This window comes from Anomalospiza imberbis, chromosome 9 (genome assembly GCF_031753505.1).
Source record: "Anomalospiza imberbis isolate Cuckoo-Finch-1a 21T00152 chromosome 9, ASM3175350v1, whole genome shotgun sequence".
Classification (NCBI taxonomy): Eukaryota; Metazoa; Chordata; class Aves; order Passeriformes; family Viduidae; genus Anomalospiza; species Anomalospiza imberbis.
This window is the reverse complement of record NC_089689.1, coordinates 30,241,137-30,255,165: the sequence shown is the minus strand read 5'-3', so window position 1 is coordinate 30,255,165 and position 14,029 is coordinate 30,241,137. Positions and strand designations below refer to the sequence as shown.

At 53.5% G+C, this 14,029-nt stretch overlaps 1 protein-coding gene across 7 annotated transcripts in view; it reads right to left on the bottom strand.

Moving 5' to 3' along the window:
• PDE4B (phosphodiesterase 4B) overlaps nucleotides 1-14,029 on the bottom strand; it is a 182,534-nt gene that overhangs the window by 12,677 nt on the left and 155,828 nt on the right. Inside the window, exon 1 of one of the 7 annotated variants that reach the window (XM_068199015.1) lies at nucleotides 12,271-12,297. The exons of 5 other annotated variants lie outside the window; for them this stretch is intronic. In XM_068199015.1, coding sequence (XP_068055116.1) covers nucleotides 12,271-12,282 — 12 coding nt within the window. In that variant the 5' untranslated portion in view covers nucleotides 12,283-12,297. Of the gene's footprint in view, nucleotides 1-449; nucleotides 679-12,270; nucleotides 12,298-14,029 lie in introns of those variants that run through there. One more of the 7 variants, XM_068199013.1, reaches the window with a different exon arrangement.

Here is a 14,029-nt window from a genome sequence, read left to right as displayed (position 1 = left end):
TCTCTGAAAGCTCAGATTTTTATCTCAGGTGGAGATTCCCCATCCCTAAACCTTCTTTTGTTCTAGATTTTCTAAATTTGCTCCATTTTGTATTAAATAGCTGCATATCCAGAGGAGAAATATGCCCTAAATCTGAAGATCATACAGCAAAATGTGGGATTCAGGCATGATTCCCTTAGATATTCATGCTGTGATCCTGCTGATTTTATAATCCAACATTTTCACTGCTGCATCATTTTAACCTGCAACACCGAATTTCCAAAAAAAAAAAAAAAAAATTACATCCATGGACTCTGCATGCACACTACACACATATTTAGCCAAAACACACAGAAATCAGCATTTTTAAAGCATATTTTCCTCGCAGAGGCTTTTTCCAAGCAACACAGCACCAAAAAAGCAGCCGCTAACAATTCGGTAATTAATAATCCTTCAGGAATTAAACCCACCTTAATGTAACCCCAAGACACGGATAACAAATAATTGGCTTCAGGCATTTTGGAAAGCTCCTGGCAAGCCAGCACAAATCCTCCCGGAGAAATCGCCGCTCCGACGGGAGAGGACCCTTTCCCAATCCCAAAAATTCAGCGTCCATCCGAGGCAGGGATCCCGCAAGAAGCGGCAGCCGCGAATGCCAGCCTAAGGCAAGGCTGGCGGCGCATCCTGCAGGCTGCCCGCGGGTGGATGCGCCCGCCCGGGAGCGAGGCACGAGATCCGGGAATGCACAAAGGAACGGGATGGATCCGCACGGATCCAGCCGCGTGCCGGGAAGCGCGGCGGAATTTGGGATCGTGCTGCTCGCTCAGCTCCTGAAGGGGGTCCCCGCTCCGCAGGAGCCCGGCTCAGCTGAGCGGGGAAGCGATGCTGACTTAGCCAGCTCCGCTAACACAGCCCTGTTTGATGGGAAAATTAAAATGGAGGAAGCTCCGGGAATATTTAAATAAGGGAAAAGCAAGCAGCAGTCTGCTCTTCGTTCCTGCTTTGCTTTAATCCTGTTCCCTACAGAGACGTTCAAAATAGTCCCAGCTGGATTTTTAAAAGCGTTTTTCACATTTTCAGTGCGATCGGGTTTTTCCTCCTCTGTGGTAAAGGGCAAAATGCAGCAATGCAGCAAAATGTCCCTTTACAAACTGAAATACCCTTCAGATAAGAGGTATAAAAAATAACCACCTTAAATCTGTAACTGCAATTCATAAATTCATACATTCATTCTTAAAAGAATGCATCTGTCATGTCCCTGCCCAAGGCAGGGGGTGGGACGAGATGAGCTTTAAGGTCCTTCCCAACCCCAACCATTCTGTGATTCACAATCCAGATTTCAATATTTAATCAGTTCTGCAGTTTTTGTTTCAAACAGACAAGCAGTCCCTTTATGAGGAAGCTGCAGCTGTCCTTGACATGGAACCCAAAGAAAATCCCCTTGTGCCGTGCTCCCAGCACGGGATCAGTGGGATGTGCAGCTCTCCTGCTGCTCAGGACGTCCTTGGTGATTGTGCCGGGAACACAGCACATGCCAGAGGCCAGGATTCCCAAAATAAAAGGGCCACCTTTGCTGTGAAACCCTCTCCTGTCTCCAGCTGCCTTCCCAGCCTCTCCCGGGATGGTGGCACGAGGCTGCCCCGCGTGCTGAGGGACATGTGAGGCGTGGGCACTGCCCAAAATCCCGGTCCTGCTCCCTCTGACAGCCCAGGCTGGACAAGGCACGGCTCCAGAACGTCCAGATGGGATTCCAGCTCAACCGTTGGCCACATGGAGCAGAGGAAGTTGTGACCCATCTGCTCCTCTCTTGAAATTCAAGACTGGCAGAGGTGGGAAACTGATGCACCTCCCTTTCTCCTGTGCAGCCCAAAGGTGGGGTGTGACCTGCTGGGACAATGCCACCTCTGTCCCTGCTGTCCCCTCCCACAGCAACCTGCCAGTGCCACAGAAACAGGGAATCCTGGAATGGCTCGGGTTGGAAAGAACCTTAAACTCCACCCAGTGCCACCCCTGCCCTGGCAGGGACACCTCCCACTGTCCCAGGCTGCTCCCAGCCCCAGTGTCCAGCCTGGCCCTGGGCACTGCCAGGGATCCAGGAGCAGCCACAGCTGCTCTGGGCATTAGTGTCAGGGCCTGCCCACTCTGCCAGCCAGGAATCCCTTCCCAATCCCACTCACACCATCACACTGTGAGACCTCACATTCCAGGTAAGCCAAGCTGCTTAAATCCTGTCCCATGGGATACAGGAAGGAGAGGGATGAGAAGGTTGGCATCCCACGGGATATGGACAGGAGAGGGATGTGGAGGCTGGCATCTCACGGAATACAGGAAGGATTGGGATGTGAAGGGTTCTGGCTGCCCAGGAACACATCCCACAGCACTGGGCCATGGATTTTGTCCCACAGAGCCCCCACTCCACCTCCTGCCAACCACGAGGGACAAAACCCTTTTGGAACTGCCCAGAAAAGGCTCGGAGAAGGAGCAGGAGGGGCAGCAGGGGTGGGAGCCGAGGCGGGGAGGGAGCCCTGACCCCATCTCTCCTTGCAGCAGCAGCAGGGACACATGAGCCCTCCCACAGCCTGGCAGCCCAGCATGTGCTGCAACATTTCCCTGCAGCCAGGCCTGCATCCGCACCAGGAAAACACCATCAGCAGGCGGTCACACACCCCACTTCTGATCCCCCATCACACACCCCCCTTCTCATCCCCTGATCACACACCCCACTCCTCATCCCCCATCACACACCCTACTCCTCAACCCCCATCACACACCCCATTTCTGATCCCCTGATCACACACCCCACTCCTCATCCCCTGATCACACACCCCACTCCTCATCCCCCATCACACACCCTACTCCTCATCCCCCATCACACACCCCACTCCTGATCCCCCATCACACACCCCACTCCTCATCCCCCATCACACACCCCACTCCTCAACCCCCATCACACACCCCACTCCTCAACCCCCATCACACACCCCATTTCTGATCCCCTGATCACACACCCCACTCCTCATCCCCTGATCACACACCCCACTCCTGATCCCCCATCACACACCCCATTTCTGATCCCCCATCACACAGCCCACTCCTCATCCCCCATCACACACCCCACTCCTCATCCCCTGATCACACACCCCACTCCTCATCCCCCATCACACACCCCACTCCTCATCCCCCATCACACACCCCACTCCTGATCCCCTGATCACACACCCCACTCCTGATCCCCCATCACACACCCCACTCCTCATCCCGTGATCACACACCCCACTCCTGATCCCCCATCACACACCCCACTCCTCATCCCCCATCACACACCCCACTCCTCATCCCCCATCACACACCCCACTCCTCATCCCCTGATCACACACCCCACTCCTCATCCCCTGATCACACACCCCATTTCTGATCTCCTGATCACACACCCCACTCTTCATCCCCATCACACACCCCACTCCTCATCACCGGGGCTTCCTTACACCGGCCCCTCTCCGATCAGTGAGCCCGAGCGCCGCGGACAAACAGCTGATAAAAATGCCTTTACCTCACAAGTGGCCTCACAAAGCACAGGGGGCGGCCACTGCCTTCCCACGGAGGCACAGAGCAATTAAGTGGCCACCACAAGGTCACCCGAGGCATCTGCAGCAGGGAAAAATCCTCGGGATTGTCGTAGCCCATCTGGAAGCAGGAATCTGCCCCCCACAGCCCTAATGTCCCTCACTTTTCCAGCCCTTTAATCAGCAGCCTTTTATAAACACGGGCAGCAGAACCACAGCACTGCTGAAAGGACTGGGAGGGTCAAAAACCCAGCTGAGCTTCCCCGAGCTGTGGGAATTCCCACAGGATTGCAAAGTTTATTGGGATTTGTCACCCCGACGATGCTGGCACCTAGGCAGGATTTAGTTTATCACACAACCGCCTTCCAAAAACACCGAGGCACCCCGGGTGTTCCACTGCTCGTGGCGGGTTTTTGGGATTTTTCCTCGATGCCAGGACGCCCTGGAGCGGCGCTGCTTCCCGGGAATTGCTCTGCAGGGAGCAAGCAGGCTGCTACCTCTGCAGGGATCAGTGCCTTATGTCATGTGCAACCCTCCTGGCGCAATCCCGACCTTAAATCCATGCGACAGCGACGGGGAAAACAAACAGATTGCAGGGGGTGAGGAGAAAATTCCAACTGGAGCAATCCCAGCGACTGGGGCTTTGGAGAGCGCCGCGTGCAATTACGGTAACGCCCGGCAGCCACGCGGTAATTACGGTAATGCCCATCTGCGGCACGGGGCCCGTGCTGTTATTTTCATTAATTTTCGTAATTAATAATAGCCTCTGCGCCTTTTCCAAAGGAAGTTAGCACTGATAAACGCGCCAAGAGATGGGAATTAGGAGTGTAGGGATGAGGAGGGGATGCTCACCCCAAATCCAGGGGGTTTCCCTTAAAAAGGAGAAAATCAGGAAATGCTCAGCACTCCTTTCCCTCCACCCCAGACTCTGACCACAGGACCATGCAATTAACGCCTTTAACTGATGGGAGGAGTGCAGATAACACCAATAAGATCAAGCCCAGGTGCCATTTTCCATATCCAAAGGCACAGCCAACATTCCCAGCTGGTCTGGAAGCATCTGGAGCCTTGTGTGAGGAACAGCCCTGGCATTGCGTGGAGCTTTCCTGTTTCCCTGCTCTGAAGCAACTGCAGAACTCATCTGCACCAAATTAAGTCTCCCATTATTGAATCATTCTTGGGTTACCAGCAGTGACCCTGTTCCATGGAATCACAGCTCCTCCCCAGCTCCCTTCCAGCCCTGCGGGCAGGTGGGAATTTCCTTGATTACCAGTGGGAAGGTTCTGTCCCAGCTCTCCTCCTGCTGCTCAGCGCTTCTCCCCACCTTTATTCCTTTGCTGAGCTCTGGTTCCAGACACGGGAATCCTGGGAGAGGGGCCCTGGCAGGGTGGTGATGTTGGCACCAAGGGCATGGCAGCTCCTGGAGCCGCTTGGCAGCTGCTCTGCCACCCCATCCTAACCAAATGTGCTCCATTTTTATGCAGAGGAAGAAAATTTGGCCTATTTATTAATTTGACAGATTTAGGAGCCCAACCATGCTGGGGGTCCAGGGTGACCCTACCATGACCTTGCAGGGCCTGAAGGGGCTCCAGGAGAGCTGCAGGGGGACTGGGGACAGGGCAGGGAGGGACAGGACACGGGGAATGGCTTCACTGCCAGAGGGCAGGGATGGATGGGACATTGGGAATTGGGAATTGTTCCCTGGCAAGGTGGGCAGGGGCTGGGCTGGAATTCCCAGAGGAAAATCTGTGGCTGCTCCTGGATCCCTGGCAGTGCCCAAGGCCAGGCTGGACATTGGGATTTGGAACGGCCTGGGATGGTAGGATGAGATAGGCTTCAAGATCCCTCCCAACCCAAACCAGTCTGGGATTCCATGATATGACCTCTATGGGGATTGGGAAAAACCTCCCTGATGACTGAGTGTGGAAATTCCCACTTTTCTGGCTCTTGATGGAAAGAGCAACGCTGTTCCTGTCCTGGGGAGGGCCGTGAAGAAGCACCCAGAGCCCTTCCCAGTCCCACACTGACTCCAGCGATGGATCCTGCTGTTATTCCTGTTCCCGTTCCCTCTGGAGTTTGGAGAGGTGCTCCTGGCATCTCAGGGAGAAGAATAAAGACAGGAGCAGGGATCTGCTGTGATGTAAATCCTTTGAAGTCGATTTAGCCCAGCCGGGGTTCCCCGAGGCCAGGAGTCCTTATGCAAAGAGGCTGCTTAAACCCAGCCCGAGTCATCTGCAGGAGCTGAGGGCGATTTGGAGATAAAAGAGCAGCTGGGATGCTGGAGAGGCTCTGCAGAGAGGGATGCTGCCCCACACTTTGACGGAGGAATCTCGCTGCAGATCTGCAGCGTTTATAAACCCTGCTCCCGACCCACCCTTCTGGCGCAGAGCTCCCATCCCGGCGCTCCGAGAAATCCCCAGAACACAATGATTTTTGGGCCCTGGGTTACTCTCGCTGAGGCAGCCGCGCTGAATCCTCCCCGCTTAATTACCCGGGTAATTAGTGCAGGTCCAGAGGCGCAATTAGACCGCGGTGGGACTGCGTGGAGCAGCTCTTTTCCTGGGATTCGCGGGACGGGCGGCTCTGGGAGCCGGGAAAGCCGCCCCTCACCTGCCCGAGCCCCGTCGGAAATGATCGACACACAGGAGGGAAATTACTCATCCGAGCAGCCGGGAGTGTGGAATGCTTTTGTCTGGCGTGGGGATGGATGCGCCACTCCACTCCAGGTTCAAAAAAGTGGGATTAATGCCACCCCGCCGAAGGAATACTTGTTATTTGCCCAACCCTCTCTTCCTGACATCTCATTCCTGCGCTGCACCGAGCCAAACTCCTGGATTTTGGAACTGTGGAGCATTTCTTCGAAAGTTTGGAAGTCAAGAGTTAAAATTCCTGGGTTTGGAGCAGCAGTAACCCCGCTTATCTGTGTTTTCCTGCTGTTACATCACTTACAGAAAGGACCATGGCAAACAGTTTTGCAGCTGTCCTTGTTACTTCATAATTCCCATCGATTTTCCTTCCTAGGTACTCCATGGAGAATGATGGGAGGTGCATTTAATGCTTAAACAAGGAAAAAAACCCAAAACCAAAAAATACGAGCCTGTTTCACACAGCACCAAGGGAGAAAGTCTTCAGCCATATTTCAGTGCCTGGAGAAAAGTGGAATGGTTGCAGTCAACTATCAGTCATTAAAAAAATCAAATTTCTTTTGCAGCTCTTTCTAGTTCCTATTTCCTAAAACAATATCGCGTTTAATGCGCTAGAAACTCTTTTTAATGAGATACAAAGTACTATTTGTTTTTTGGTTTTTTTTTTTTTTTGTTTTCCCTTCAGCTGATTTTGGAAACCCAAAAGTAAACACAGGCTTATGAAATCTCCAATTTCACATCAAAGCAGTCTTGATTTATAGAGATGTTCAAAGGAAGACTTTAAAGGAGCAGCATCATGACCAACTTGTTGGCCTGATGTTATTAGAATAATTTAGAAATCCACAATGTAAATGTTGATAAATAAATAGCAGGTTGCCATAAATCAGCATGTGGCTGCTCATGAAAGCGAGAACATCTATCTGATGTAGACAGAACAATATTCAGATTTTCCCCCGTGAAGTTTAGCATTTCTGAGAGCAGCAGAACCTCCCTTGGGTGGGACGGGATTTACGCAACACGGGGCTTTAAAAAAAAGTGATGAACTGGGAGCTGGAGCTGAGCGTTTGCAGCACTGGGGCATTTCCAGCTCGTTTCCAGCCAAATGAGACTCGAAATATGCAAATTGCTCCGAATGCCGGAAAGGAAAAACTCCCTGCAGGAGCCTGCCCAAGGAAAGCGCCGGGGGTTTGTGTTCCTCCCCAGCGAGACTGGATTGCTCCATTCCCGAGAATTCCGGGTGTTACTCAGCGCTGAGGGAGGAAAATCCCCTCGGCCGCCGCCGGGAAGGGCTCAGGTCATGGAGAAACCAGCGCTGTGCTTCCCTGAAAATCCGTGTGTCATGTGTGGGCAAGGTGTGGGATGGGGCTGGCACCTGGAGAAATCCCCGAGTGCCCTGCAGGGCCGGATCCGCTCCTGCCTGCTCCTGGAGCCCCTGGATCCCAGTCCTGCAGTGTCCAACACCGCTGCCCTGGATCCCAATCCATGGATCCCAGTCCTGGAATATCCAACACCGCTGCCCTGGATCCCAATCCATGGATCCCAGTCCTGGAATATCCAACACCGCTGCCCTGGATCCCAATCCAAGGATCCCAGTCCTGGAGTGTCCAACACCGCTGCCCTGGATCCCAATCCATGGATCCCAGTCCTGCAGTGTCCAACACCACTGCCCTGGATCCCAGTCCATGGATCCCAGTCCTGCAGTGTCCAACACCACTGCCCTGGATCCCAGTCCATGGATCCCAGTCCTGCAGTGTCCAACACCGCTGCCCTGGATCCCAATCCATGGATCCCAGTCCTGGAGTGTCCAACACCACTGCCCTGGATCCCAATCCAAGGATCCCAGTCCTGGAGTGTCCAACACCGCTGCCCTGGATCCCAATCCAAGGATCCCAGTCCTGGAGTGTCCAACACCGCTGCCCTGGATCCCAATCCATGGATCCCAGTCCTGGAATATCCAACACCACTGCCCTGGATCCCAGTCCATGGATCCCAGTCCTGCAGTGTCCAACACCGCTGCCCTGGATCCCAATCCATGGATCCCAGTCCTGGAGTGTCCAACACCGCTGCCCTGGCTCCCAATCCATGGATCCCAGTCCTGGAGTGTCCAACACCACTGCCCTGGGATCCCAATCCATGGATCCCAGTCCTGGAATATCCAAAACCACTGCCCTGGGATCCCAATCCATGGATCCCAGTCCTGGAATATCCAAAACCACTGCCCTGGCTCCCAATCCATGGATCCCAGTCCTGCAGTGTCCAACACCACTGCCCTGGATCCCAATCCATGGATCCCAGTCCTGGAATATCCAACACCACTGCCCTGGATCCCAGTCCATGGATCCCAGTCCTGCAGTGTCCAACACCACTGCCCAGGGATCCCAATCCATGGATCCCAGTCCTGCAGTGTCCAACACCGCTGCCCTGGATCCCAGTCCATGGATCCCAGTCCTGGAGTGTCCAACACCGCTGCCCTGGATCCCAATCCAAGGATCCCAGTCCTGGAGTGTCCAACACCACTGCCCTGGATCCCAATCCAAGGATCCCAGTCCTGGAGTGTCCAACACCACTGCCCTGGATCCCAATCCATGGATCCCAGTCCTGGAATATCCAACACCGCTGCCCTGGATCCCAATCCATGGATCCCAGTCCTGGAGTGTCCAACACTGCTGCCCTGGATCCCAATCCATGGATCCCAGTCCTGGAATATCCAACACCACTGCCCTGGCTCCCAATCCATGGATCCCAGTCCTGGAGTGTCCAACACCGCTGCCCTGGATCCCAATCCATGGATCCCAGTCCTGCAGTGTCCAACACCACTGCCCTGGCTCCCAGTCCATGGATCCCAGTCCTGGAGTGTCCAACACCACTGCCCTGGATCCCAATCCATGGATCCCAGTCCTGCAGTGTCCAACACCGCTGCCCTGGATCCCAATCCAAGGATCCCAGTCCTGCAGTGTCCAACACCGCTGCCCTGGATCCCAATCCATGGATCCCAGTCCTGCAGTGTCCAACACCACTGCCCTGGATCCCAATCCATGGATCCCAGTCCTGGAATATCCAACACCACTGCCCTGGATCCCAGTCCATGGATCCCAGTCCTGCAGTGTCCAACACCACTGCCCATGGATCCCAGTCTCCAAGACCACTGCCCAAATCCTTGGGCTGGGTTTCCCTTTGTCTGGATTGATGTGAAATAGCAGGACTGGCAGAGTTTAAGATTTCAGAGAAGCCCTCACTGGTTTGGGTTGGAAGGGACCTTGAGAGCCTTCTCCTTCCACGCCTTCCACCATCCCAGGCTGCTCCCAGCCCTGTCCAGCCTGGCCTCGGACAGTTATTTCTTGCTGTGTGATGGGACGAAGGACAGATTGTTGCTCTCCTTGGGTGGAAGAGCCCCAGCAGGGAGGTTTGGCCTGGTCTGAAGCGCTGGGATCCTCTGGGGGAAGTTCAGGTTGGTTTCTGCTCCATCCAAAATGCATTTCCAGTATCCAGAACAGATCTCTCCCACCCAATTCTTTTGGCAGCTACATCTGGAGTGTACAGCTCATCTGGTTGGGTTTTGTATGGATTTCCTCTCTCTCCCACACTGAAAGGTGCATTTTATAACACAAATTGCTCTGTTGGGAGGAAGAAGCACACAAAAGGCACATCCCAGGCCAGGGATAACTCCCCAGATCTGTCCCACCTCCCCCAGAGCTGCATGGTCAAGGCCCACACCAATTTCTCATCCCAGCACTGCTTTTATTCTTCCCTCTAGGGAGAGGTGGGTAAACAAAAGCAGAAACAGGCCAAAACACTCGCTCTGCAATGTCATTTTTAGGCTTTTACCAGCTGGAAGAACGTTGGATGTGTTGAGAGCAAAAGGAGACTGAGGAGGAAGGGGAGCTGCTGAGAGCCAGCAGCACACAACGCAAACCTCCAGCAGCTCCTCTGTTGACATGAAGGTGACTAAAGAAAGCCCTGACAACATCTGTGGCCCCGAGAGCAGAGAGCGCTGCAGGAGCTGCACATGTCAGCCCCAAATCTTGTGTCAGTCACACCCTTGCAAACCACAGCGCCGGGGCCTCGGTGCCAGAGGAAGCCGAGCGACTGCGTCAGGAGAGCCACAAACCAAAGAGCCTCCCCTGCTCCTCTGGGAGCCAGGAGATGCTGGGAATTTGGGGTGGAATAACCTGGGTTGTATCCTCAATCAGAGAAAATACCCCCAAAATAACAACTAACAGAGCATTTGTCATTTAACAAGAGAGCAATGCAATTAAACTTGGGGTTTTGCTAATCGTATGAAGCAGCAATTTAAATTTAATTTAAATCTGAATCAAGCTCTGCAGCCATCATTTAGGCAAATCCAGCTGGGGTTTTACCTGAGTAGGAGAACAGGCTTTGGAAAATTCAAATAACTTTGTGCCCTGAGAAGACTTTTCCAAGATGCTTGCATTGGAAAAAAAAATTCTGGCAAGTTTGAATCAACAGAAGTTTGTTTTCTTCAGAAAACACGGGATAAAGAGGGAGTCCTGGGAAGAGGGCACTGAAAATCCAGGGAAGAAGTTGGTGTAGCTCAGCATCCCCCTAAAAATGTGGCAGCTGGTCCTGCCATAATGAAAATGAGCCTAATGCAAGCATCAAACCCATACAGAAGGCACTAATTAATGGAGATAACATTAAATGAAAACTCCTTCTCACACAGAGATAGGCAAATGCTCCTCAGAATCCTTTTGCTGCCCTTGGCCCAGCTGTGCTAAACCGGCAGCAAGCTGAGGCACTTCTGGTTTGTTTGCTTTAAGCCAGGCTTTAATCGGGGCAATCTCTCCCTCTCAGAGCTCCGAGGGTGAATCTCCATCTCAAACCATCTCCACAACTTGTCCTGCCTTTGATAACTCGACATCTTTCAATTAATTTCACTTCATGCAAATATTTGGATCAGCCCCGTGGAACACAACTTGGGAAAAAATGAGGAGTTTGGAGTCAGGCTGTCCACAAAACCACTCAGCTCCAGGGTGAGGATTAGGATTGCCCTGAAATCCTTCTCAGCTCCTTCATCCTGAGTGATGCTGCTCCTCTGGGATGTCACCAGCATCCTCCACTCCAGAGAGGACCCTGCTCCCCACATTTAGTCACTCTCCAGGGCTGCCCTCAGCTCATGATTCATTTTGATCCTGCCTTTGAGCTATTATTTATTTAAGCCCCACCCTGACGTGTTATAACGTAAAAGTCTGAGAATGCTGAACTTATAAAACCCCATCACGTCCCAGGAAAAGCAGAATTGGGTAAAGGACACACCAGAAGGTCCTGGGCACCCTTGTGGCTCAGAGGATGGGTGACAGCTCCCCAAAATGCTCCAGGGGAGAAGGATTTGAACCAAAATTCCACTGCCAGAGCCTTGATCTCTGCGCCAGCAGTGGCCAGGGGATCCCCCTTGGATGGGCTTTCCCCACACGTTTTCCACAACATCCCAGAAGATGGGAAAGCATCCAGCACTCAAAATCCCTTTGCTCCAGGAGGGCATCCCAGATGGTGACACTGTCTCCTAATCCTGTCCCCACACATCCCACAGCCAATGCTGCAGCTTTCCAATATTTCAATTTTTAAAATATCTGAAGCAGTTTAACCAAGATATCTGGACAGACAGCCCAGAGGGCTCACAAGGATGAAATATCACATTATTAATTATGTATGGCCCCAATATTCTACCCTGCTTTTAGGGCATATTTGACACTCCCAGAATGATTTCCTTTAGAGGGCAATAAGCACGGGAGGAGGACACAGAGACAGCCACCCTAAAGTCCATTTATGACGGTGATGAGACTCACACACAGGAGCTGACTGGGACCAAGCTCCCCAAATCCCGAGGGGATTCCAGCCTGGGTCAGAGCCAGCACCCAGAGCTGTTCCCTCCTGATCCAGCAGCTTTCCCTGGCAGCTCCTGCTCACCCCTCCGAGCGCCTGTGTTGCAAACCCCGCTCCCGCAGCGCCGGAGGAACGCGGCGCCCTGTCCTCTAGCACAAGGACATCCCCAACACGGACCAAACCCGCCAGATCCCACCCGGCTGGGGGGAACATCCCCAGACCGAGCCCGAAACTGCTCCTACCTCCTGGAGCATGCCGACGGCGCGGGGTCCTGCTCGGCAGCGGCGGCTGCCCGGCCGGGGAAGGGTTAAAGAGCGACGTCAAAGCGGAGCGATGTGCGCGGGGCGCTGCGGGAGCGGCGCTGCGGGAGCGCGGCCAGCGCGGCCCCGCCAGCCCCGCCAGGGCGCTCCGCTCGCCGCTTCCCCAGCGCAGATCCCCGGGAGTACCGGCACTGTGCGGAGCTCAGTGATTCATCCCGCCTTGGAAAAACAGGAGACGTGGAAGTGTCTTTGTTCCGCCGGCTGCCGCAGCGAACAAACCTCTCTTTGTGCGGCGATTAAACAAAGGAAGTTCCAGCGCAAAGCCCGGGGAAGACTAAACAGCTCGGCACCACTTAAGGGAAACATCACGTAGGAAGGGGACAGGGCTGGGGGCTGCCAGGCTGGCCGGGCGGAGGGGACGCTGTGCAGCCCGGCACATCCACCGCTGGCACTTGGCCGCGACCTCCAGCGCGGCCCCGGCAGTTTACATTCATGGCCAGATGTTTATTTAGCCACCCTCTCCCGAAAGCGAGGTGCGGCCTTGCTCCGCTTTTCTGACCGAAATGCCCTTTGAAATCCGAGCAAAATGAGATGGGTTGTGTTTATCTTGTGCCTCACAAGCGAGAGAGGAACACGCAGCAGTTGTGCTGCTGTCCCGGGCCGCTAGCTGGACAAAGCTTGAGTTATCCGGCACTTGGGAATAACAGAAACATCTTTAAGAGTTGCAGTAAGAGAGATTTAAGGATTTGCAAGGAAGAGTCCTCCAAGTAACAGTTTGGGCAGAGGCAAGGGAGTTTGCAAAGTCATGAGAGGACACCACTCACACTCTGTCTATTTAAACTTAGAATATCCCCAGAGAGCAGGAATTCTGTTCTCTGGACTCGGACTGCAGAAAGCTCTGAACAAGCCTGGTCTAATTTAAGGAGAGGCAGAGGTGCAGCTCAGGTCCATGCAGGTATCTCCGTTTGGGCTGCATCCCGCACGGACAGGCAGCTCTGCAGAAACAACCCATGCTCTCCATCCCTCCATTTCATGATGTGATGGCCCCATAAAAACCTAGAGCTGGCAAGGCCAGCATTGCAGCTGGGAAAAAGACCCGCTCCTTCTGATGATCCAGGGGATGCGCCGAGCACGTCCTGCCCCAGATCCCAAATTAGGGACTAGAGCAGCTCCCATCTGCAGCAAAGTGAGGCTAAGGACAGCTGCCTGATGCCAGGACAGAAAATAGCCCTTTTTTGTCATCACTGACTCACAAACCCTTCTGACACAGCAGCTGCCTGAGCTGGAAGCTGGACATGGTGATAAATGCAGGAAAATTTGAGTATACATGTAGGAATAATGTAAATAAGGGTGGTTGGGTCTCTCAAGCAGCACTGAGTGCCTGCAGAGCCCCTTCCAGGTTGTTCTGTTTCAGTGCAAAGCTGCAGGGCCCTATCAGCTCCCAGTAAAAGATGTTAGGAAATTCAATGTTAGGAAAATAAACTCCCTTCATGGCAGCTGCAAACAGGTAATTTTGCAAGTCTTTTTTTTTTTTTTTTTTTTTTTTCTCTCTAAATTAGAAAGATAGCGCTGTGCAGGGCTAGCTCTGCAGAGAGCCTGGCCCGGTCTGCACTGGAAACGCATCAGGACTCAGTGCCAGCATCAGAGGGAGCAGAGTTGCCTGTCTGCCAGCTTTCCGTGGGATCCCTGCGGGTGGCACTGCAGGGTCCCCGGGCTCCCCGCTGTCGGCACAGCCCCGCAA